At 47.5% G+C, this 21,330-nt stretch overlaps 3 protein-coding genes and 1 non-coding gene across 10 annotated transcripts; 1 reads left to right on the plus strand and 3 right to left on the minus strand.

Moving 5' to 3' along the window:
• Positions 1–271: 271 nt before the first annotated feature.
• Positions 272–5,484, minus strand: LOC101785040 (plant UBX domain-containing protein 8). The gene is made up of 10 exons (XM_004957353.4): positions 5,224–5,484; positions 4,009–4,070; positions 3,382–3,913; positions 3,141–3,241; positions 2,830–3,049; positions 2,561–2,749; positions 2,318–2,482; positions 1,855–1,998; positions 1,680–1,736; positions 272–724 (listed from the first exon to the last, which is right to left on the minus strand). Exons 1-10 carry the CDS (start codon positions 5,305–5,307, stop codon positions 611–613), a joined length of 1,668 nt encoding a protein of 555 aa, XP_004957410.1. The 5' UTR covers positions 5,308–5,484; the 3' UTR covers positions 272–610.
• A 1,227-nt stretch (positions 5,485–6,711) lies between these two features.
• Positions 6,712–6,783, minus strand: TRNAK-UUU. The gene has a single exon. It is a non-coding gene; the product is annotated as a tRNA-Lys (tRNA).
• A 33-nt stretch (positions 6,784–6,816) lies between these two features.
• On the minus strand, positions 6,817–9,857 carry LOC101785446 (RHOMBOID-like protein 2). The gene is made up of 5 exons (XM_004957354.4): positions 9,375–9,857; positions 8,125–8,288; positions 7,751–7,917; positions 7,416–7,663; positions 6,817–7,201 (listed from the first exon to the last, which is right to left on the minus strand). The coding sequence occupies exons 1-5, from the start codon at positions 9,662–9,664 to the stop codon at positions 7,090–7,092; spliced, it is 981 nt and encodes a 326-aa protein (XP_004957411.1). The 5' UTR covers positions 9,665–9,857; the 3' UTR covers positions 6,817–7,089.
• Positions 9,858–14,600: 4,743 nt separating this feature from the next.
• Positions 14,601–19,805, plus strand: LOC101785852 (protein ROOT PRIMORDIUM DEFECTIVE 1). Of its 7 annotated transcripts, none has more exons than XM_022824729.1 (6): positions 14,601–16,283; positions 17,110–17,207; positions 17,426–18,047; positions 18,362–18,756; positions 18,834–19,199; positions 19,293–19,805. In XM_022824729.1, the coding sequence occupies exon 1, from the start codon at positions 14,630–14,632 to the stop codon at positions 16,001–16,003; it is 1,374 nt and encodes a 457-aa protein (XP_022680464.1). In that variant the 5' UTR covers positions 14,601–14,629; the 3' UTR covers positions 16,004–16,283; positions 17,110–17,207; positions 17,426–18,047; positions 18,362–18,756; positions 18,834–19,199; positions 19,293–19,805. The 7 variants fall into 7 exon arrangements, with proteins under 7 accessions (XP_022680464.1, XP_012698897.3, XP_022680463.1 ...); XM_012843443.3 differs by having other exon boundaries at positions 17,717–18,047; XM_022824728.1 differs by having other exon boundaries at positions 17,717–18,047; positions 18,858–19,199.
• Positions 19,806–21,330: the final 1,525 nt, after the last annotated feature.

Below are 21,330 nucleotides of genomic sequence, written 5' to 3' on the forward strand. Positions count from 1 at the left end.
TGCTTTGCGTGCGCTCGAGTGTTCACGGCGCGAACGTGAGTCTTTCAGTGCGAATGTTCTCATCTGTCTGCACAAAGCGGGCACAATGCGTCACGCGAAGCCGGGAACCCCAGCAACGCTGGCTGACACGGCCGCGCCCCACGCCCCAACCCCCTGCACATAACCACCGCTCATGAGGCAGGGACACGTGCTCTCAACGGAGGCAAGGCAGTGCACCATCGCTTACACGGCGTAGACCGAAACACACAACATATACAAAACCGCTTTGCAGTTTGCACAGAGGGGGCTCTTTAAAATGAATGATCATGCATAGGTACATGGTGTCACATTGTATACATATCCTGGGTCCTGGCTCTTTTTCACGGTTTACTCTGACATAAACCTTTCTTTAGCAGGCATATGTATAGTACAGCAATATAAAACATGTAAAGCGCAGAGCGTCATGACACGGCGCCACAAAAGAATTTAGCCTTTCCGCAACCAACCATTCGACGGACTGAATCTTTACCAAGAAACAAAAGGTGCGAGTATAATGTGAAACCTCCGGTTCCAGATGATATATCTCTAATAACCATGCCTAACACACGCAGGGGCACTGAACACGCGGGCTCTATTCTGTGATATGTTCTAGAAACAGGGCTTCCTGCTTGCTTGTGAGGCCAAGATCACTGAATGATACGTCACCCTCACTGGTGGTAAAGGTACGCCTTGGGTATGTCCTGACCTGCATGATACAGAATGGTCAAAATGTAAGATTGAACGAACTTGGCCACAAGAATGAAAAGGCGCCGTGTAAAAAACAGTGAGAGTTGATTAAACATCCGCATGCCATAGTTAAATGGACTGAACTCTGTTTCAGGCATTCTGACACATTGATGGTTGGCTGGTTACCACTCAGCAATACAATTTTATATGACCATAGATGATTTACAGAAAAAACAATAAAGAATGAAATACTACTAGCCAGCCAAATATATATTGTTATTTTGCCAGAATACCACCAGGAAAACTACCAGTTTCCACATATATCCAGACCGCGAAGCTTTTTGTGGATACTGGAAATGATTTTCAATATGCAACCCTATAAGTGCACTAACTTGTCACTCTATACTATTCTTCTCGAAGCCCCTTTCAGGTGCAATGATAACAGATCAGGGCATCAGGCTAGCTACTTTTAACATTTTCTTAAAGGGCTAGACCTCAAAAAGCAATGGACCTTGAACAAAACTAGAACTGCTAGACAGATACAACTTGAATAAATGTGGATGAAGTGATCATATAAGCCTGAATAATAATAACACTCTGGTGCTTGCTTGTCTGGCTAGTGTTTAACGTGTTCCACGGTGAAAATAAAAAAAAATGATGAATTTGTTGGTGCTAACTGCCTAACCCAAAGCACCTCAGTGGCAGAAGCATAAAAATGCCAAGGTGAAGAAATACAGGGCCATCAACCACTCAGTTGTCACAGCTAATCTTTCTCTTTAAACCATGTGATTTAATCTATTGCCTTATGTTTAATGCAACAGAAGTCTGCATGAGCAATTACTCAAAAGTCATATAGTGTCCTAACTCATGAATAAAGTAGCTCTTAACTGGTTTACTTGAGAAAACAGGAAACTGGCACATTCTTTCTTAATATATAAACAAAAAAATATCACAAAATGATGGTAGAGGATTACCAATCTGTAGGTCCCTGGCTTGCAAGTCCTCCCGATGTCTAAGAAATCAAATAGGAACTGCAAGCAAACCACAGCAAGCCAAGAAGCAAGTATTAATCACTCGCTGTAATAAAAAGAAACAAGAACAATTCATGTTTTTGTTCTAGCTAGATTCAGGCAGCTCAAAATTGTTTACCTGAAGCTTATCAGTTTTGAGAAAGCGACGCCCCTGTCGACTACCGTCAGGCATGCGAACTACAACTGTCACAGCACCTTCTATGTCCAGAGGTGGTTCAGATGGTAATGATGCTTGCTTAGACGCGAGATTGGACTCTAGCTCCTATTTTCATAAAACATAAGGGACAACATGCCAACAGTGAATCAAATATCCAGATAAGAAAAACAGATAGGATAAAGAATGAAAATACAGATCACGTAAGCCAAGGGGAAACTGGTGAAGTGAAGTACAATAAACACAGGACATTAATCTGATGAGTGTAACTCACCAACTAAACCTAAAAAAATATCCAAACAGAAGATAACAAGAGCCCTAAGTTTATGGTTACACTGACAAACTGATGTAATTATCTACCATTCAAATATCAAAGATTGTAGCCTACAACCCTTCAACTTCCAGATTACATGTGACAGAAAGATACCTCTTCCTCAAGTTGCTTTTTGCGTCTTTCCTCGTCCTCTTGCTTCTGTTTTTCAAGAGCAGCTTCTCTTGCAGCAGTTTCTTCTAGGCGGCGGAGCTCAGCCTCCTGTAAGGCCTTTAATTCCTTTTCTTGGTCAGCTTGTAGAGATGCAAGGTACTCATCATCCTGTAAATCAAAATTTAATAGTCCTCACCAAATATAGTGGCAGTTACCAAAAAAAGGGATAAATCTTAGACCTCAAACCTGCTGCTCTCGTAACAACCGTTGTTCGGTTAATGCTGGTGAAGGAGAATGCACCAGTGGGGGATAATAAGTTGAGCTTCTGTGAGAAGGCATGGAGAAATGATATGTTGGTCCTTCAGGAACACCACCAAACATTGCAGCCTCAAGCATAACAGCTTCATCGTGTTCTTCAGAAGAAATGCCGCCCCACTTTTTTGAAAAGAAAGATGTCAGAAATGAAAAAAATGCTATCTAATGTTAGTTCAGATTGGGATCACACATTATAATACCTCAGATGGGAAATCATCTCCATTAGACTGGCGATTGTTCAGCGCAGGGCTAGGAGGGCCTGGTTGCACCATTTGTGCTGACTCAGTGTTTTCAGATGGGACACGCCTAGAACGACGTCTGACTAACGGTTGTTCTTCTACATCTTCAGTATCCTCTTGGAAGCTCTCTTCATCTATTGGTTGCCTAGATGTTCCAGCCTTTCCTGAAGCTAGTCCTTGCCTCCAAAAGGAAATGGCGCGTATAAGGAATCAAGTGATGCTGTAGTACGGTAACCTGAGTAAAGAGCTGGGTAGTAAAAGTTAATATTCACCTTTCAAGTGTCCCACCCGTAGTTCCCATGTCTGCTCCATCAGAAGAATGCTCACCCAAGTTCACTCCCTCTGGATGTTGATCTCGTCCTTGCTCTTCTATCTGACAATTATTGAAAACTTAGTGACGCTATATAGCAAAACTCACAAAAGCATGTTGGAGATAAAATATGAGCGCGCATGCACGCGCGCGCGCACATGCACGTACATAAGCTCGCGCACACACACACACAACCAGCTTACATTTGCCAGTCCTTCAGCATCCTTCTTTGAAGCTTCAATTGCCGCCCTAATCATTTCCTCTTCTATGTCATCATCATAATCATTAACATGAACCAATGGAGGAGCAGATGGCGTAGAAGATGTATTGCTAGGGATATTAGCATGAGGAGCGGATGGTGCAGATGGCAGTATGTCATCCTCATCATCAATTATGATAGTTTCATGAACTTCAGGGCCATGTGAAGACTCATTTCCAGTAACATCCTCAATAACAGGGGCCTGACCAGATGGACCCGTTTGAGGATCACCATCCTTAACTTCGATAGGAATCTCTCTCACCTCTCTAGGGTGTGAAACCATCGGCCCACGACTGGCACTATCAGTGGAGCCAACTCTGTCGAAAAATTGTTGCTGAAAATCCGGATCCATCAGTGCAAAAGGGTCACGGAAATTCTCTGGGAACAAAGATCTTTGAAATGTATTATCAAGTGGTCCATCCAGGTCCATCATATCTTCACGACTAGCAGGTATAGGGTTTTGATTGATTCCATTCCTGTAAAGCACAAACATATTATTAATCTGTACAGCATGACAAGAGTGAACTTTGATATCGAAAGCGAACACTATGGGAGAAGTTGAAACACTCACAGTGTGTTGTCTCCTTCATTGAAATGCGAATTGATGGCCCGATTGAGGTCACCACCATGTTCCTGGGTTACATTAGTCAGTTAGCCTCTATGACTAGAAGATAGGTAGATGACAACAGAGGCAAAATAATAGTACAGTTTAACTACCAATTTGGATGCAATATCTATAAGATAAGAGTTAGCTAGACTTCTGAAAAAGAAAAGCATAGGAATAATAAGGTGATAAACTGTTATGTGTATTCCATCTTACAACCGGATCGAACACATTAGATGATAGTATGAATACAAGTGCAGTCAACACTCAACAGGCTTATTGGAAACATCACTACAAACACTCATGTAAACGAGCACAAGAAATTTCTGCAGATGCTGCAAACGCAGAATGAACCAAGTAAATTATTTCAAACAGGAGCAGGAAATTGAACCAGATCATGCAAACAAAGTTAATCAAACTGGATGCCCTGTGACCAATTTGGGCCCTTCTTTACTTTAGGGAGGCACAATAGTGTTGTAGTTCAACTGCCACTTCATAGGTGATATCTAAGATAAGAGCTATCTAGACTTCTAAGAAAGAAAACTATAGGAATGACATGGTAGTAACACTGTTATGTGAGTTCCATCTTAGGATTGGATCGAGCACATCAGATGATAGCATGATAACATTACAACAAGTGTAGTAAACACTCAACAGGATTATTGGAAATGTAACTATAAACACATACTTAACAAGAAAGAGAAATTCCTGAAGATACTACAAGCCAGGATGAGCTAACTAAATCATTTCAAACAGGAAAAATTGAACCAGATCATGCAAACGATGTCAACCAAACTGAATTCCCTGTGACTAAATTGGGCCCCTGGATAAAGAGCAAAAATAGCAAGGGGACAAGGAGATTTGGTAGCGTAATTCCATTCCATAACTGTCAAATAATTCCAGCACTCGCTAGCGACTCCACGATTCAAAAAGCCATGTGAGTCAATAAGTTCGCAACACAAATCGGGCGCACCTCACGTCCCGATGACATCGCATCGCATCACGCCCAAACCCCAACCCCAACCCCATCCGCCACCCACCCAAAGACACAATTAAACGCCAAACCCTAACGCCCGACCCGCCGCGGCCAAATCCGCCACGAGCCTAGCCGATTCCGCGAGATTCCGGAGCCTGAATTGAACAGTGGGGAAGGGAAAAGGGAAGGGGGGCTTTGGGCGGTACCTCGAGCTTGCGGACGGCGAGGGCTTCGTCCGCCCCCGTGATGCTGACGAAGGTGTCGATCGCCTCCTGCGGCGGCCTCGCCATGGCGAGAGGGTCCGGAAGCGACGCGGCGCAGAGGGATGAGGAGGGAGAGGATAGGAGGGGTGGTTCGCGAAGGGGGAGGGGAGGGGAGAGGGAGAGAGCCGGCAACAAACTGAAGAGGGAGGCAGGTGATCTGATTCTGATCTCTGAAGCTGAGAGCGGTGACTTGTTTGCTGAAGTCTTTGAACAACCACCCCAAAGGTATTCTCAGATGCAAATGGTTCTTGTCGCGAGTTCGAAACACCTGCTTACAGAAAATTAAGCTGCAAATTATGGAAACGCTTGTTCAGTTTGTAGAGGGTGCCGTGTCACAAGTTCGGAACACTTGTTTAAGAATATAGAGTCGGAAATTACCAGAAACGTTTGTTTGATTAGTAGAGGATGTCTTGTCATGGGTTCGAAACATCTGCTTAAGAAAATCAAGCTGGAAATTATTGGAAATGCTTGTTCAATTAGTAGAGGGTGCCGTGTCACGAGTTCAAAACATTTGTTAAGAAAACAAAGCTTTAAACTACCAGAAACGCTTGTTTGGTTAGTAGAGGATGTACGAGTTCGAAACATCTACGAAAATTAAGTGGTCAAGTATTCGATCCGTCCACTTCTGAATCCGGACATTGACTATACAAAATATATAATAAAAAGAAATTGATATACCTAATTTGCTATATATCTATTTTTTATAATAATACACATTCTGCGGTGGATATATGTTTGTTTCAATCCTTGCATCTTGACTTGCTTGCTCCTATAAAATGATATGCTTTTCATTTTGATTACCATAAATTGATATTTTGATTTTTATAAGGGTTTTCTAGAAAATAGTGTTGAAGTGCATTTATCATGTTTCCTTCAATGCAGATGTTGATGTTCTGATGGAGAGATATAATTTGCTTACAATAATTTGACATAAGAGATTGAACTTTGGTTAGCTTGCCAACCTACCCAACCAAGAGGTTCCTCTTATGGATGCATGCAATTCTATCTTTTGCCTTCACTAGCTTATATAAATTGTGATACAAGATTGATCTTGTTTGGACGCTGCTAATGTGTAATTTTTTACTGTTCATATCCTCATATTACCTTTTACTATTAAGTTCATCCGACTTAACCGAAGCTTATTTGTTGCCTTTTTCTTTTCGTGGTTGTAAGGATCTACTTTGGTATACGAAACATGTGCATTATCATTTTCCGAGAAAAAAAATATTCTTTGGTATGACACTAGCACAAATTAACCTAAGATTAGTCTGATCATATTTCACCCTGCTCGTCTTACTTGAAAATCTGCAAATCCGAAGAACGAGCAAGGATTTTAAACGGCTGTTGGAAACGGTTTCATACCGGTGAACCTTCGTCCCCCTTACGAGGCGCTGAAAAATGCTGCTAAAAAGTAACAAATAATAAAACGAGCGCCGTCCGTGGGGATCGAACCCACGACCACGTGGTTAAAAGCCACGCGCTCTACCACTGAGCTAGGACGGCTATGGATGCTCGTTGTTAAACTAAGACTTACTAGTCAGTACAATATGATTACAGTTGAAGCTCGAATTACGGACAAGCAGAACGTGCGAAAATCTGGCGTTCTAGACAACATTTTTGAAAAGGTATCAACCTCGAGTTATAAACATACAACGCTCAACGAAGTAGTTTACAGAAACCAGCAAACTCCAATCCAAAAAAAAAGAACAAAGAACTTTGTTCATATCTACAGACAAACAGCATAAAAAATGGTCTTCTGAATCTGAACGCTACATATTTCGCCGGAAGTGTAAGTGAAAACTGAGGCGCCTAGGTGTTGCACTTCCACTTTGATGTTGGCACGCAGTTCAGGTAGTGGCACCAGTGGCAGCCATCGTTCCCATTCTTCCCCTCGAAAAGCATCACCAGTGAAATCACAAACCTGCACCATAAGTCTCTTGCCATCAGTTCCATTCCAAATTTTCATAAACATTAATCCAAGAGGAATAAAACCGTGGCTTAGTAGCTCGTCTAAAGATGTGTTAAGCATTAATCCAGAATCAAGCATATTTTGCATCAACATTTTCGATATGTTTGACAAATAAAACTGTGGCAACAACAAATTATAATGAACCACATTCTGATCATTCACTTACCCTATCAACAGCAAGACAAGCGCCACAACCCACAACACGTATTGGTATGCTTTGTACTTGGGAGGTTGGCTAGTCTGAGGCAACTCGTGGCGTTCCATCCATCCAAATTGAGGCCTTGCCAACAGAACAAAACCCAAGAGGAAACCCGTCGCGAATCCACCAATATGAGCAAAGTTGTCAGCATGAGGTAGTATCCCAATAGCCAAGTTGAGAGCAATAATAAACAGGAGAGTAATTATGGCTGCTGCCTGCATGAGAAGTTAAGTAGATGTGTAAGACAATTATCAAGTAGCTGGACAGAACAAAATGTATGCTTATCTATCTCCTGTACTTACCTTGTTGGAATAAATAGTCCAGTTCATGAGTAGCTCAGAAAGCATGGATCCAAGCAGGCCAAATAAAGCTCCAGATGCACCAACAGAGATGTAGTTGTTCCGTAGGAAGAGTGCAGACAGCACGCTGCCACCAAAACCAGATAGTAGATATATGGCACCAATGCGAACTTCCAGGCAAGAAAAAGAAGTGTCAGTATAGAATGGTTAGGAGTAACAACTGTATAGAAAACGAAAATTGAAACATATAACTGAAAATGAATGCTTGGGTCTACATTGGAGAATGAAGAGAAGATTTTTTTAAAAAAAAAATCCTTCAACCAAAATGTCAAGAGGTTAGAAATCATAACAATCATTCAGAACGGTCATAAGCTTACCAAATCCAAATTGCTGTTCAAGGCGGATTCCAATAAACAGCAAACTTAGCATGTTCACAACCAAATGGATAAGACCAGCATGAAGCCAGATGCAGCTAATAAGGCGCCAGCCTTGGTGCTGATGAACGATTTTGTTCCAGTCAAGAGCTCCCATTTTCCCCAAACTGGCAAAAAAAATACTAGTGTTAGTACAATAATCACATAAATCCTACACTATATAATAGGGGAAGTATGATCCAGAAGAAATTCACGGTGACAAAACATAAACTTTATGGTCCCGGAGCAGCAATCCCAGAGCATACTATAAGCTACAATTAAAACAAGGAGGCATGCAAGTACGGTCGAGCAGGTAACTCCACAACGTGCTATTATCTTATCTTGTTCTGCAAAGGCCAGAGGTAAAACAAACACAAGTCAAAGCGGCTCAGATGGTTCCATCTAGGTAGAACATACTATAATACAGGATCCTACGCCTGCAACATAACCTTGTCGCACATTTACCACCTATATTCCGACAGAAGTGTCAAAACTTTAACAGTACCCATCATGAACATCATTGCTGACAGTCTCTGTGATCAGGCCTGTCTGTGATTTTGGTACTAAAGAACTGCGGTGTATATAACATCTAAACCATTTCCAGAGCGTGCAGTGTAAGTGTACAGAACTATAATAGACCCCACCGTCTATCAGATAAACTGCAGGGGAGCTGAAGCTATCGAGTTGATTGGACAGATAAATCGAAATTGCAAAGTTTTAGATCAGTTCAAGCTAGTCCCGACGGAGATCTGAAATGTCAAGGTCACATCAAAAATTCCCCTGCCTCGAAGACTTCCAAAGCATTAAAAGGTGAAAAGGACTTAACACAAGGAAAAGGAAACTAAAGCTTAGAAGCAATAGTTCCAGACTAGATTCTACGAGACCAAAAGCTTCGAACACTAGCAGAAATGATCAGAGATTTCGTTTCTTCCCAATTAGACCTCGCGCCAACAAAATTGCCAGCTCTTGCAACAGAGTGCGAGCTCTAAACCACCCAAAATTGCAACCTTTGCTAAACAGTTAACCATGAACATGGTAAAACCTCAACTTTCTGTTATCCCAAAGATCCCGAAAGCAAAATAAACCCCCTGAATTCGCGAATCTCCTCACCAAATTCCACCTCGAGCGCACCCAAAACACCCTAATTGGGGTCCTGTTTGGCACGCGCGGCCGCACAACCAAAGAAACGCAAAGCTCGTGCAGCGACAACGTACGTGGAGGACGACGGCCCGAGGAGCGGGTTCTCCCGGAGCGGCTGGAAGGAGAAGCGGCGCAGGAAGCCGGCGACGCACTCCCCGAGCGGGCTCCCGTGCTTGGGGCAGTTGTTCTCGTACATCTCGACGACGAAGACGGCGATGCAGGCGACGATCACGGTGGGCACGAGCCACGGCCACCACTTGCGCTCCTCGGGCCCCTCGTACCCGCCGTAGCCGTAGCCGTAGCCGTACCCTCCCCCGGCTGCCGCCGCCGCCACGCGGCCCTTCCCGTCGCCGTTGCTCGCCATGGCCTTTTTTCCCCTCCTCCTCCCTCTGGCCTGCCCGCTCCCGCCTTTTCCGCCCGCTTCAGTGGAGTGGAAGCCAAGGGGGAAGCTCAACTGCTCAAGTGGTGGTGGTGGCTGTTGCCGCTCGCTGCCGCTGCCGGTTTGGGTGTCGCTTGGAAGCGAGGTGAAGAAGAGCTGATGAGGAGTAGAGGCCAGAGGGGGGAGGAGAGAAATGAAATGGTGCGGGCGCGGCTGGGTACACCGGCGACAGCGACCGCAAGGGCCCGCGGTGGGTGGGGCGCCGTCAGGCTGGCGTGCGGGGCCCGCGGAGGGCTGGGACCACCGGGCGGTGAGACGTTGCTGTCCGCGCCTCCGCGGCCTAGCTGAGCGGAGCGGTTGGCTGGGTTCACTTGCGGGGAGCGGGTGGGGCTGGCTGGAGTAAGAGTAACTGCTCGGCGTGAGGAAGAAGGGATGCCGAGCTGAGACGAGGCAGGCAGGCGAGCGCGAGGCGGCGACTCCTCCCGCGCGCGCCGAGCGCCAAGCGGATTAGGCCGCGCGCGCGGGGTGCGGGGGACACGCGCGTGACGTGAGGAGGAGGCGCGAAGCGTGTGGATGCCGAGGCGGACGAGCAGGTGCCGCGCCTCGGCACGGCACGTCACCGCGAGAGGCCGGGATGTGGGCGGGCGGCGAGAGCGCGTTGAGGTGGTGCGGTGTCGCTGGGCCAGGTGGTGGGCTGGTGGCGTGCCGCCGTCGCGGCCGTCGCCGTCGGCTTCCGTAGCTTACTGCTTACCGTGGTCCGGTACGGCACGGGACCGCCGGGTAAACAAACTTCCCGTGTCGAATTTGTATATCCGCTGACGCTGCTAGTTAACCCATTCCCATTGGGGGCAGGTGCCGTCACTGTGAACCGTGACGGATCTGGGCTCTGCGCTGCGCTGAGCTTTGCGGCTTGCGGCCGACCGCGATATAACTGTGGGAGATCCAGCTTTTTCTGTGGGCCGGGGGAACCTGCGTCGTCGGTGCATGCCCGTCCTGCGCTGCATTCACGCGGATGCACAGTGCGCCGAAACTGGCGCGCCGTTGCGTTGCGTTGCGTCACGGCTCGTGGCCGCCGTCCCGTCGCGCCCGGACCGAGCGACGCCGCGCGCACGCGATTGGAATCACTTGGCGGCCGGCGAAGGATGCGCCGTCGCGTTCGCGCCGCGCCGCATGGAACGGTCACGTCACGTACGCGATACGCGCGGGCTGTGACGCCCCTGTCGCATCGGCCTAACCGTCGGTGGCCGCTCGTTGCGCCGTCGATCTGATCCCTGCAGCCATGCATGCCTTCCTCAATCCTCACTGTCGCCACTCACCAGAGGCGAAGCGATGGCATCGGCATGTGGGACTGCCAGCCAGTGAGCTTGCGCTGCCATTTGCTAGCTAGCTCGACTCACATCGCCCACCTCGCGTTCGGTCGCGTGCCTATTTCCTGCTCGACAGCGATTGCTTCCCCCATGCGCGATTGCCAACACGAAACGCCAACTGTACCAGTGACTCCTCACTTTTCTTTCACCTCCTCAGCAGCTGGTCCGCACGGATTAGCTCAGCCAGCGCCCAAGCAGCGAGCTTGTTGCGCACTTGTGGATGCGAGTGGTGTACCTCGCGTCCACATGGCGGTGGCAGCTTGGGCGCAGACCGTCCGTCCACTCAAAGTCCCTGTAAACCGTTGCCTGGTTAAGCTTGTGCTCTGACGACGTCCCAACGCCTCTCAATCATTTCCACGCGGCAAAGCTGTCCTGGGCCCATTCGTCGCTGCACTTGTGATGGCGTTTACTGCCATCGCACACCCCACCGAATGGCATTGCACCAGTACGGGTCGCGGGCTCATGGCCGCCACTGTCATTTGCACGACTCACTTGCATTAGGATAGTTTCATTCGAGATGATGAGATCTATTGGGCTTGGTTTGTTGTGATACAAATCGGGATGGGGGTGAAAGTGAAACCCTCCGCATCCTTTACGTTTCAGAAAGAAACTCTCTGCGGTCTGCACCTCCTGAAGGCTGAAACCTTACCGGTTCCAACAAGCATTCGTTCGTTCTCCGTCGATGAATAGCAAAGCTCTTTGTATGCGCCATTGCGCCCCTGATTCAACCGAATAGCGTTTGTTCATGAATTACTATAGTTAAAAAAAACTATAGTAAGGTCCTCCATAAATCTTAAATCAACCTCGCTCTGATTATATCAATATGGGAAATCGGATATGTTAATAGGGATATCTCGGTGTCGAATGTGCCTGTATAGTTTAGGGCAGCTGACATTGTATCTCGTATCTTTTTCGCAGCATAGACTGTTTTTTCTTTTAGCTAGAAAAAAGAACAGCCTCCGGTCTTTACGACCTCACACAACCAATAATAGGCTTTGTTAAAAACTTTTACTAAATATTTTTAACGGATGTACTGGCGCCCGGACGTCCGATAATTTTTTTTTATCGGACGCTCCGTAGCAACATTGAACAATAACTATCAAAACGTCAAAAATCAACACTTGCAACACGAGGATTGCAACACCTTTACGTGCATGAAACATCTCGAACCACTTCGTGCAACATTCAAAACAGATACATTGCAAAAACAAAAAAAAGTATCTCTTACAGCATTGTAACAACGAAAGAATAAAAGACCGAAACAAAGAAAACAACTATATGCAACATCATGAACAAGTTGGTGCAACACCCGATTGCTGGCAAGTCGGAGTGTTGCAAAGCAGATGAAACATCAAAACACTATTGCAACATCCTAAAATAACTACTGCAACACCAGGAGGTACCTATTGCAACGTGGAGCCGTCAGTAGGCGCGAGCTTCTACTGCTCCAGTTCGCTACGACGTCGAGCATCACGCGGAGGAGACTGAGCCCGCTCAGATCCACGACGACCAGCCTGCACGTCGTCGGCCGAAGGAGAGGAGACGCTGCCGAATCTAGGGAGGGCACCACCGGCCGGGGTAGGGGAGGGTCAGGGGCTTGCTTGGATCTCGCCGGGGTCGAGGAGAGGGCCACCGGATCCCGTGCTCGCCCACGCCTGCTGGCCACCACCAGGCCCTGTACCCACGACGCCCACACCTACTGGCAGCCGCCGCCAGCCTCGCCACCATGCCCTCTGCCCGCGCGCGCCCCAGCGCTCGTCGGCAGCCTCGCCGCTGTGCCGCCGGTCACGTCGCGCGCCTGCATGTGCTGCCTGCCGCGCGGCCCAGAGAGATGGAGACGTGAGTGGTGCCTGGTGAAAGGACGAATGGATAAGGTTTGGAGTAAAATAATAAGCTATGGTAAAAAAACAAAGGGAGGGGTGTTATCGGTGGGAGGCTGGCTGACCCTCACGTGGCACACGTCCTGTCCGATATTTCCACGACGCATCGGACGGCCGGATAGTAGCATTACCATATTTTTAAAGTCCACATACACCTTAGAACTTTGGAAAACTAGACTTTGTTTAGAACAAGATAACCATATACTTATATTTGTATTCATTCACCCCTGACCACTTTGCGTAAGAGTTTCTAGTTTACGATCTCCATGGTAACGGAATTTACGGAACTAGAGTTAAAAGAATCTTCTCGTTGGCAGAAGCCGAGACTCACGGGGTCTTCTTGACCGTGGCCCGAGGTTTACTTTCTACCTCTCACACAATGTCTCTATGGAGGTCTTTCCCCAAGAATTGAGTTTCTTTTTTACAACTCATCACCACATTGCTTATTTGGTATACTCGAAACCTTGCTATTACTTTTTTAAGTAAACGGAGGGAAGAGGCTTCCCCATCAGAGAGATAGAGTTTACAACAGTGCAAAACTTGCTAAAGGGATGTTTGGATACGAGGTGCTAAACTTTATCAGGATCACATCAAATGTTCGGATGCTCTAATTAGAAGGACTAAACATGAGCTAATTACAAAACTAATTGCACATATGGAGTCTAATTCGCGAGACGAATCTATTAAGGCTAATTAATCCATCATTAGCAAATAGTTACTGTAGCACCACATTGTCAAATCATGGACTAATTAGGCTTAATAGATTCGTCTCGCAAATTAGACTCCATTTGTGCAATTAGTTTTGTAATTAGACTATATTTAATACTCATAATTAGTATTAAACATCTGATATGACAGGTGCTAAAGTTTAGCAGGGGTATCAAATACCCCTTAAATTGTGTTTATCTTCGCAGGTTGGCTAAGTTCTGGTGGCAAGGATATGATTATATGGGACTACAGCGTTACTAAAAAAAATGACAAACAAACTAGGCCCTAGTATAAACATAAGGTGTTGGTATGACAAAAACTCCTTCCGTAGATGAAGCCCAACCCATGTTAGGCATGATGGTATCTACCTATATGCTTTATTATTTAATTAGAAAGAAGTCATAACATCCCTAAACTATTACTCGATTTTGTTTTGCATGTATTGACTGCAGGACTTCTATCAACAATTTGTACATTTGCACATGTTTAGATATTTTTAAAATTAATTTAATAAACTATGAAACATAAAGCAACATTTAATATAAACTAGTTCAGTATTTTGCGTTATAAAGAAATACCAAGATATTGAACACGCATATTCAAAATGTTGAAGTAGTACACTTCAAAGTTAATTTTTTGTAAGCAAGAAAATAATTATAATGTACCGTGTTATATATCATTCCGTACATCTATTCTAAATATCAAGGTGCTTCAAACGAAATCGAAAATGGACCCAAGGTGCGAGAGAAAATCCTTTATAAAAAAAGGTGCGAGAGAAAAAGAAACGAGATTCAAAATATATGGTTGGCTCTTGGCTGGGCTTGTTCAGCAAAATGGATGCAAAAGTCCAAGCCCAGCCGAAAAGGCCTGAAACTATACACCACCTGAGCCCATCTAAAGGCCTGACCCAACCCAATACAGTTAAACCCTTCAACCCCTATCACCCTACCCCCACCAGTCAGTCACCCCCGTGCAAAATCCCCTCCCAAGTCTCCATGCTCCGCCGCATCGCCGCCCTCCGGCCGCCGCCACCGCCGCGTGCGGCCGCTCCGGTGGGGGCGGGGGCGGCCCTCTTTTCCTCCAAGTCCACCTCCATCCCTCAGAAGCAGCAGCGCGTCCGCGACCACGCCTTCGACGGCATCATGGAGGTCCAGAAGCGCGTCCGCCGCTTCCACGCCCTCTACTCCCTCATCCTCTACGCCACCGCCCCGACCGCGCCCTCCCGCGGCGGCGGTAGCGGCGCCGTGTCCGTACCCTTCACCCGCCTCGGCGCCCTCGCTCGCCGCCAGCTCCGCCTCGCGCCCCTTGACGCCGGCCGCTTCCTCCTGCGCCACGCGCACGCCTTCCACCTCTTCCTCCACCCCGTCCACCGCATGCTCCACGCCCGCCTCACCCCGCGCGCCGCCGCGGCGCTCCACGCCGAGGCCGAGGCTGTCGCCGCCGCCCTCCCTTCCGCCTCCGTCATCCGCCTCCGCAAGCTCCTCCTCCTCGCGCCCCCGCACCACCGCCTCCGCCTCGAGCACATCCACCTTCTCCGCCGCGACCTCGGCTTCCCCGAAGATTTCGCCGAATCCATCATTCAGTCCAACCCCTCCCTCTTCCGCCTCACCCCCGACGGCTTCGTCGAGTTCCTGCCCTCCCCCGCAGACCCGCCCGACCTCACCGTCGCCGCGGTCGAGCGCGCCCGGGAGCGCCACTACCGCGAGCACCGCGCCCCCGATTCTGGCGAGGAGGATGCACGTTTTGCGTTCCCCATCCGCTTCCCGCCGGGGTTTAAGATCGGCAAGTACTTCCGGATTGCTGTCTGGAAATGGCAGCGCCTCCCCTACGCGTCACCCTACGCGGACGTCTCGAGCCATGACCTGCGCTCGCTTGAGGCACAACGCCGCATGGAGAAGCGCGCGGTCGCTGCTGTCCATGAGCTGCTCTCACTGACCGTTGAGAAGCGCACTACACTGGAGCGCCTCGCACTGTTCCGGGAGGCGCTGGGTGTGCCCAAGAAGATCAAGGAGTTCTTACTTAAGTATCAGGGCATATTTTACATATCCACTAGGGGAAATCAGGGGAAGCTGCATACAGTGTTCCTCAGGGAGGCGTATTACAAGGGGGAACTTGTTGAACCAAATGAGGTACACGAGGCGAGACGGAAGCTGGAGGAGCTGCTCATGATCAGCCCACAGAAGGCGAATTTGGACCGGATGTTCACCAGCATGGGTCGGGAATGGGATGAGCTTGGTGGTGGTCGCCGCGGTGGTGCTGAATTAAGGGATGAGTTTCTTGGTGATGGAGGTGGCCGGAAAAAGCATGCTGATACTGATGGTGCCGATAGTGAGGAAGACTCGGGTGTTGAATCACTCTACATTGACTGAGGAATAGAATCATATGGTGGCATTGGGTGTCAACTTGGAAGGTTACAGTCTCTGCCCCCATTTGGAAAGGTTAACTTCGTGTCTTGGCATCATCACCATGGTGTTGTGATTTTGTGTTGATGTGATTGGGAGTCTTCAAAAGGAGCGGAGTCTCAGGCAAAAACTGATGGCTCCATGAGTAAAATGTGCATTACTGAACTGGGGAAGTGAAGACCTATGTGCAACGATGGTTGGATGGCCTCCTCCCCTTGCACTCCCTCATCTGAAGACAGATTTCAGGGTCAGGCAAACACCTTTCAGAACTCAGAGCTTATGCTTCTATGCCTAATTGGTTAAGTGTTGTTAGTACTCTGGCATGTGGATCCACTCTGTCTTCATTTGGCCCACTGAAATCCAGTTTATGTTTAGGATTAACATTAGCTATGCGATTGATTTCTTGATTCTTCCTTACAAGTACGCAAACAATTAAAATGGTGTGCAATAACACCAACAGGGAATCTGTTCTTATCTGCATCCATTCAGTATGAACTGAGTGAAATAAAAAAAATTGTAAAGGGAAACAAACAGAGTGAAGGTACTTCTTAAGTCATTGAATTAAAGGAGGTCTTTTACTTCAAATCATATATGCTACATTTGCACGGATTGACCAACTGTTTTACATTACATTATTACTTGCAATTGTTTTTTTCTGTCTTGCTATGTCATGAAAACATATTTGGAGGTGTAATGGTTGAACCATATAAACTTGTAGATGTTGATTTTAATCTAGCATATATACTAATATTAGCTTAAAACAACACATTTAAAGTTTTAGGGTAACTGCTGGGTACATTTTGCCTTCCAGATAGACCAGCAACCATATGTTTGGCCCCTATGCCAGTTTTCTGATGCAGCCAGAGTTTGTAGATTGAGCCGGGATTTGGGCCAGTCCTTGGTCTGTGCTCATGATACTTAGTTTGCTGAGGACTGTTGCATTTGACTTGCAGTGTTTATGCATCATCTTTCAGTTGGTTTGTTTGTTCGAAGCCCATTGGAATAGCTGTTTCGAATCCTATAACTTACAGCATTCCCAAACTGAGATATTGGTTTCCCATATGCCCTATCAGGTCCATCGACTGAGCAAGTCTAACCTCATTGATCATTGTGAGGTTCAATAAAAGAAAGGCTCGGGTCTTGGTGGCTAATAGTTCATCAGCTAAATGATGTAAGTCTGTTCTTTTGCTTTATCTATACTCTATACTCAATAAAAGGAGGTTGCTATTATCTATGATCTATGTACGCAACTATAAATCAACTGATTAGCAGCATCACGCTTACCAAATAGCTGACTGAAATCTGCTGAAGAAATGGTTCTATTGCACTCAGACACTCTGTGGCTGCATGCCAGACATGCAAACCTAATTGGCTTTTCTGATCTTTCAGACATTGCTCCTATCCTGAATATCTACAGTCCCTTGATTATCAGCTGGGATTCTTTCACTTTCCTGTTAAAACTTAAAACTAAAGAAAAATAGAAAATCAACAAATGTTTTGATCTGAATGTCTGGGCGAAGCTTTGGTGTTGATGTAATGAACCGAGTTTTTCATGATTGAAAGAACAATCAATAGACAGAGCAGAAGCCGATGATGAAACCAGAGTACTAACTGTACATGACTAGTCCATTCAGATTGGAACAGAATTACAGAATGATGAAGGTTCCTGTATCACTGCAGTTGGCTTTATTCAGGTCTGATCAAGTGTTCGCCGTGAAGCCGGATGTCATGCTGATAGGTCATGGGGTGGTCTGTGACTCTGTGTTGTCAGTTGTCACTGTTATGCCTCTGCCATATACACTGAACAGGTGCACGTAGTCAATTGGACCTGTCTTAGTGCTGCTTGTGTTATTCTACAGTACTATCATTTCAAAACTTTGAACTGCAGCTAAAAAGACAAGCATCCTAAGGACAATAGTTGGTACATGATGTCACCTACAGTATCATGCCTCACAGCCCTCAAGATGCTGTGATTTCGAAAATGTTGACCTCTGGATTTTTGGCATGGATGGTGAGCTTAGTTTGCAATGTTTGTTTTACCAATTCATTCCACAATGGTTGGATTTCGTTGTATTTAGACCTAAACTGACTTACTGTCAGTTTGCCACTTGAGATTGTCAACTCCATAATAATCTTGTCTCGTGTGTCAGAAGACAGTTCTTGTCATTTCTCATTTGGTCTTCTTGTTTGACGGAACTTGGTTCCGCTTGTTATTTGCTCTCTAGCTATCTGCCCATCTTTTTCCCCTGAAAACCTGTCTATCTGCTAGTATTTTTAGATGCTACCATTTAATGGTCTACTTCTGATTTGATTTTGTGTTGGCAGCAGTGGCTGACCCGCTGAAGGATATTGTCTTGTTCATCAATGAGGCTCAAACTTCGTTTTACCATACGAAAGTGCACAAGATTAAAATGCACAGAACAGGCCACTTTGTGGATGATCTAGATGACACATCCTAGCTTTGTTTTCAGTTTTGGAATCTCTTTTGTCCTTTAGTTTTCCTCGTTCCATTATTACTTCTTATGTGGAAATGTTCAAAGATAGCCCTACTTTCGTGCACCAATTATGCAGTGTCTTGTTATAGTGTCTAGCACGTGGCTAACTACATTTCTGGAATGATCTGGCGCAAAGAGATATGCCATGTTTTCTGTACAATGATCATCAGACGTGGAGGCGATTCACATGTTCCCTGTACTAGCTGGTTCCTTTTGGCGTGACAGGTATGCTGGCATCGCATTAGCTTTCAATTCCTGAACAAACTGTGCTAATCGGAGTTAAGGGCTAATGGACGTTTTAGGTGGGCTTGTTTGGTGTGGTTTAGAGTAACTGCCATCGCTGTTGAGCCTCCGCAATTTGGTGGCTCAGATTGATCCACAGCTAGCGTTGCACAAGCCCACCCATCATTTGAGGTGATTCAATGGCATTGGGTGCATCGCTGGATCTCTATTTCGCTGACTGCTACGGTTCAACAACCTTCAGTCGCTTGGTTGCTGTTTGCTGTCAAATGGAAGATGAATACGTGTCACGCGTAGGCTCTGATCTGGGAGGGATCAGGAAGCTGACGCGGATGCCGCCGTACAGTTTGTTCGGAGGTCAAGGAGGCCATCAGGGGAACGTCAGAGGATGTCGAGACCTCCAGAAATTTTTAAACAGCAAACCAATGGTAAGGAAGAGTTGGACGTCAGAGGATTTCTGTTTCTGCTTCAGAAGTTAGCGTCTCGATGGTCTAACATAAAACAATGCACCTGTCCTGCAGGATTCTGGTGTTGCCGGCGTCAATCAAATGTGATGTAACGTGTGCTGAATCTTCTTGTTTATCTCTGCTGAGGCTGAAGAAATGGAACTCAAAGACAGCTCCATGACTTTTCCCAGCCGGCTGGTCCCAGGCAGTGAGTCTGGGGCAGTGGTACTCCATCGGATTCCAGGCGTCCGACTAGCGTTGGACCGCAACTGGTTAAGGCTGCATTTGTAATTGCATTTCAGCATTTGCTTCCGCCACTGGTGCTGCACAAACTTTTGGCTCGAGAGCCGAAATACGTGGATGGATTAGTGGATACCTCTCGACATGAAATGCCAAAAATGGTGTAGTGTACTAGCGTACAATGACAGTGTATGGTGTTCTTCCACAGGGATCACAAGCGAGGAAAAGATGAGAATGAAAGACACTTGGGAACAGGCCCACCGCCCACGTGAAGCAAGAAAACACAGCTCGTCAGACGTCAGTGTACAGTTCTTCACGCAGGACTAATAACAATTCATGCTGTGGTAATCTTCACTTCTTTAGGATATATCTACACGGACGTCGACATCTTACACGAAACTGTGTTTACCACCACGCCAATGACGAGACGCCGAACAGGGGTACCCTCTCAATTTCGCAAGCCGTTTCCCCTTCAAGTATCTACGCGGCCTCTGCTGATCTTCGCTGCCAAGATCAGACGCAGGCACGCAGAAGCAGCAGCCTAGCATGATCTTTTGCCGGGCAAGTCAGGCTCGTGATCGCGACGGGTCGGTATAACTGTCAGCGTCTCCTTTTTCTCTCTCCCTTTTTTTTTTGACTGCATCTGTAGCTTTCTCCCTGCCAACCTTTTTGTTAGCATGCAAAAGATTTGACGAAACTGCTGCTGGCCGACCTGCCGTCAAACTGCCAGTGGGCCCCTGTGCTGACGTGCGGTTGATCTTGCGGTTGGAGTGTGCAGCGACAGCTACAGCTATCGCGCAGGTAAACTGTACACGATCACTGTACGTGAACGGTAATTCATGATTGCACATTGGTCACTGGACCAAGAAATGTGAACACCGGTAAAGTTGTTTACTCTGCTAGTGCTAAGTGGACTGGATTAGTATAAGCTTATATGAACAAGTTTCCAGATAAGTCAACAAGAACCGGCCGTTTCCTGGCAGGACGTCACTCTACAAAGCAGCGTACTGGGTAGGGGAGGAAGACTTGCTGTGCCGCGCTCGGCGCGGCAAGTGGCAGGGGCGTGGCGTCGCCGCGCGTGCGCGCGTCGGGCCGGCACTGTGCGCCGCCGCCAACGGCGACTCGGGGGAGTGAGCGGCGCGCCGTTCGCGCCGTGCCGGGCTGCCGGTCCCGGCCCCGTACCGCGGCTCCCCCGGAGGCGATCAGATCAGGCACCCAGGCCGCAGCGTCCAGGCCCCCGACGCCATCTCCGCCGTACGCTCTCCCCGGCCCGGAGGCAGGCGTATGCCGGCTGGCCACCCAGCTCTCGGCCGGCACTTCCCTCTCTCGGAAAGCTCACGCAATTTAAAGCCGCAAACCAGGCAGGCGGGCGGGCACGGTCGTCCCTTGCACTGGCACCATCGGTACCCACGGATACAGCCACGGGGGGACGCGTTCGTGCGCGGAGAAATTTGGGTCCGTGCAGTTGCTCCCGAGTTCGAACTTTTTTTAGTAGTCAACTACGTAGCCACGGTACCAGAAAAGTGACACTGTGTTTGGTTGTGCCACCGCCCACCGGTCATGATTGTTCGGTTCGTATCTTCGTACGGGAACGAGCGGCAGTTCTCGTGTTGCACAAGGACATTGGAAGGAACGAGAGCGATCGGCTATTGCAAGTTGCAATCCTAGAGATCTCGTTTGCTGGAGGCGGAGGCGGAGACGGAGGGCGGCAGGGAATCCGGTGGAGGCGCAGGACGGGGGGCAGCGGATATGAGGTGTGTGCGTTGCGACTTGCGAGGCTGCGAGCAAGGCGAGGCGATGAATCTTGTGGAGCCATCTCGGCACCGTGATCGCTGTGAGGTGAGCAGGACGAGCCGAGCAGAGGCGAGCGCTG

The sequence above is a fragment of the Setaria italica genome, chromosome II, assembly GCF_000263155.2.
Source record: "Setaria italica strain Yugu1 chromosome II, Setaria_italica_v2.0, whole genome shotgun sequence".
NCBI lineage: Eukaryota > Viridiplantae > Streptophyta > Magnoliopsida > Poales > Poaceae > Setaria > Setaria italica.

Bases quoted from the DNA above. Each gene is read 5' to 3' on its own strand.
- LOC101785040 (XM_004957353.4), bottom strand. From the start codon at position 5,307: ATGGCGAGGCCGCCGCAGGAGGCGATCGACACCTTCGTCAGCATCACG. The intron at 2,483-2,560 runs GTTTGAGGTCTA...TTTGATTTACAG, and splicing joins GGTTGTTACGAGAGCAGCAG to GATGATGAGTACCTTGCATC. The intron at 1,999-2,317 runs GTATCTTTCTGT...TTATGAAAATAG, and splicing joins AAAAGCAACTTGAGGAAGAG to GAGCTAGAGTCCAATCTCGC.
- LOC101785446 (XM_004957354.4), bottom strand. From the start codon at position 9,664: ATGGCGAGCAACGGCGACGGGAAGGGCCGCGTGGCGGCGGCGGCAGCC. The intron at 7,664-7,750 runs GTAAGTACAGGA...CTTCTCATGCAG, and splicing joins GGACTATTTATTCCAACAAG to GCAGCAGCCATAATTACTCT. The intron at 7,202-7,415 runs GTAAGTGAATGA...CTTATGGTGCAG, and splicing joins CTTGTCTTGCTGTTGATAGG to GTTTGTGATTTCACTGGTGA.
- LOC101785852 (XM_022824729.1), top strand. From the start codon at position 14,630: ATGCTCCGCCGCATCGCCGCCCTCCGGCCGCCGCCACCGCCGCGTGCG.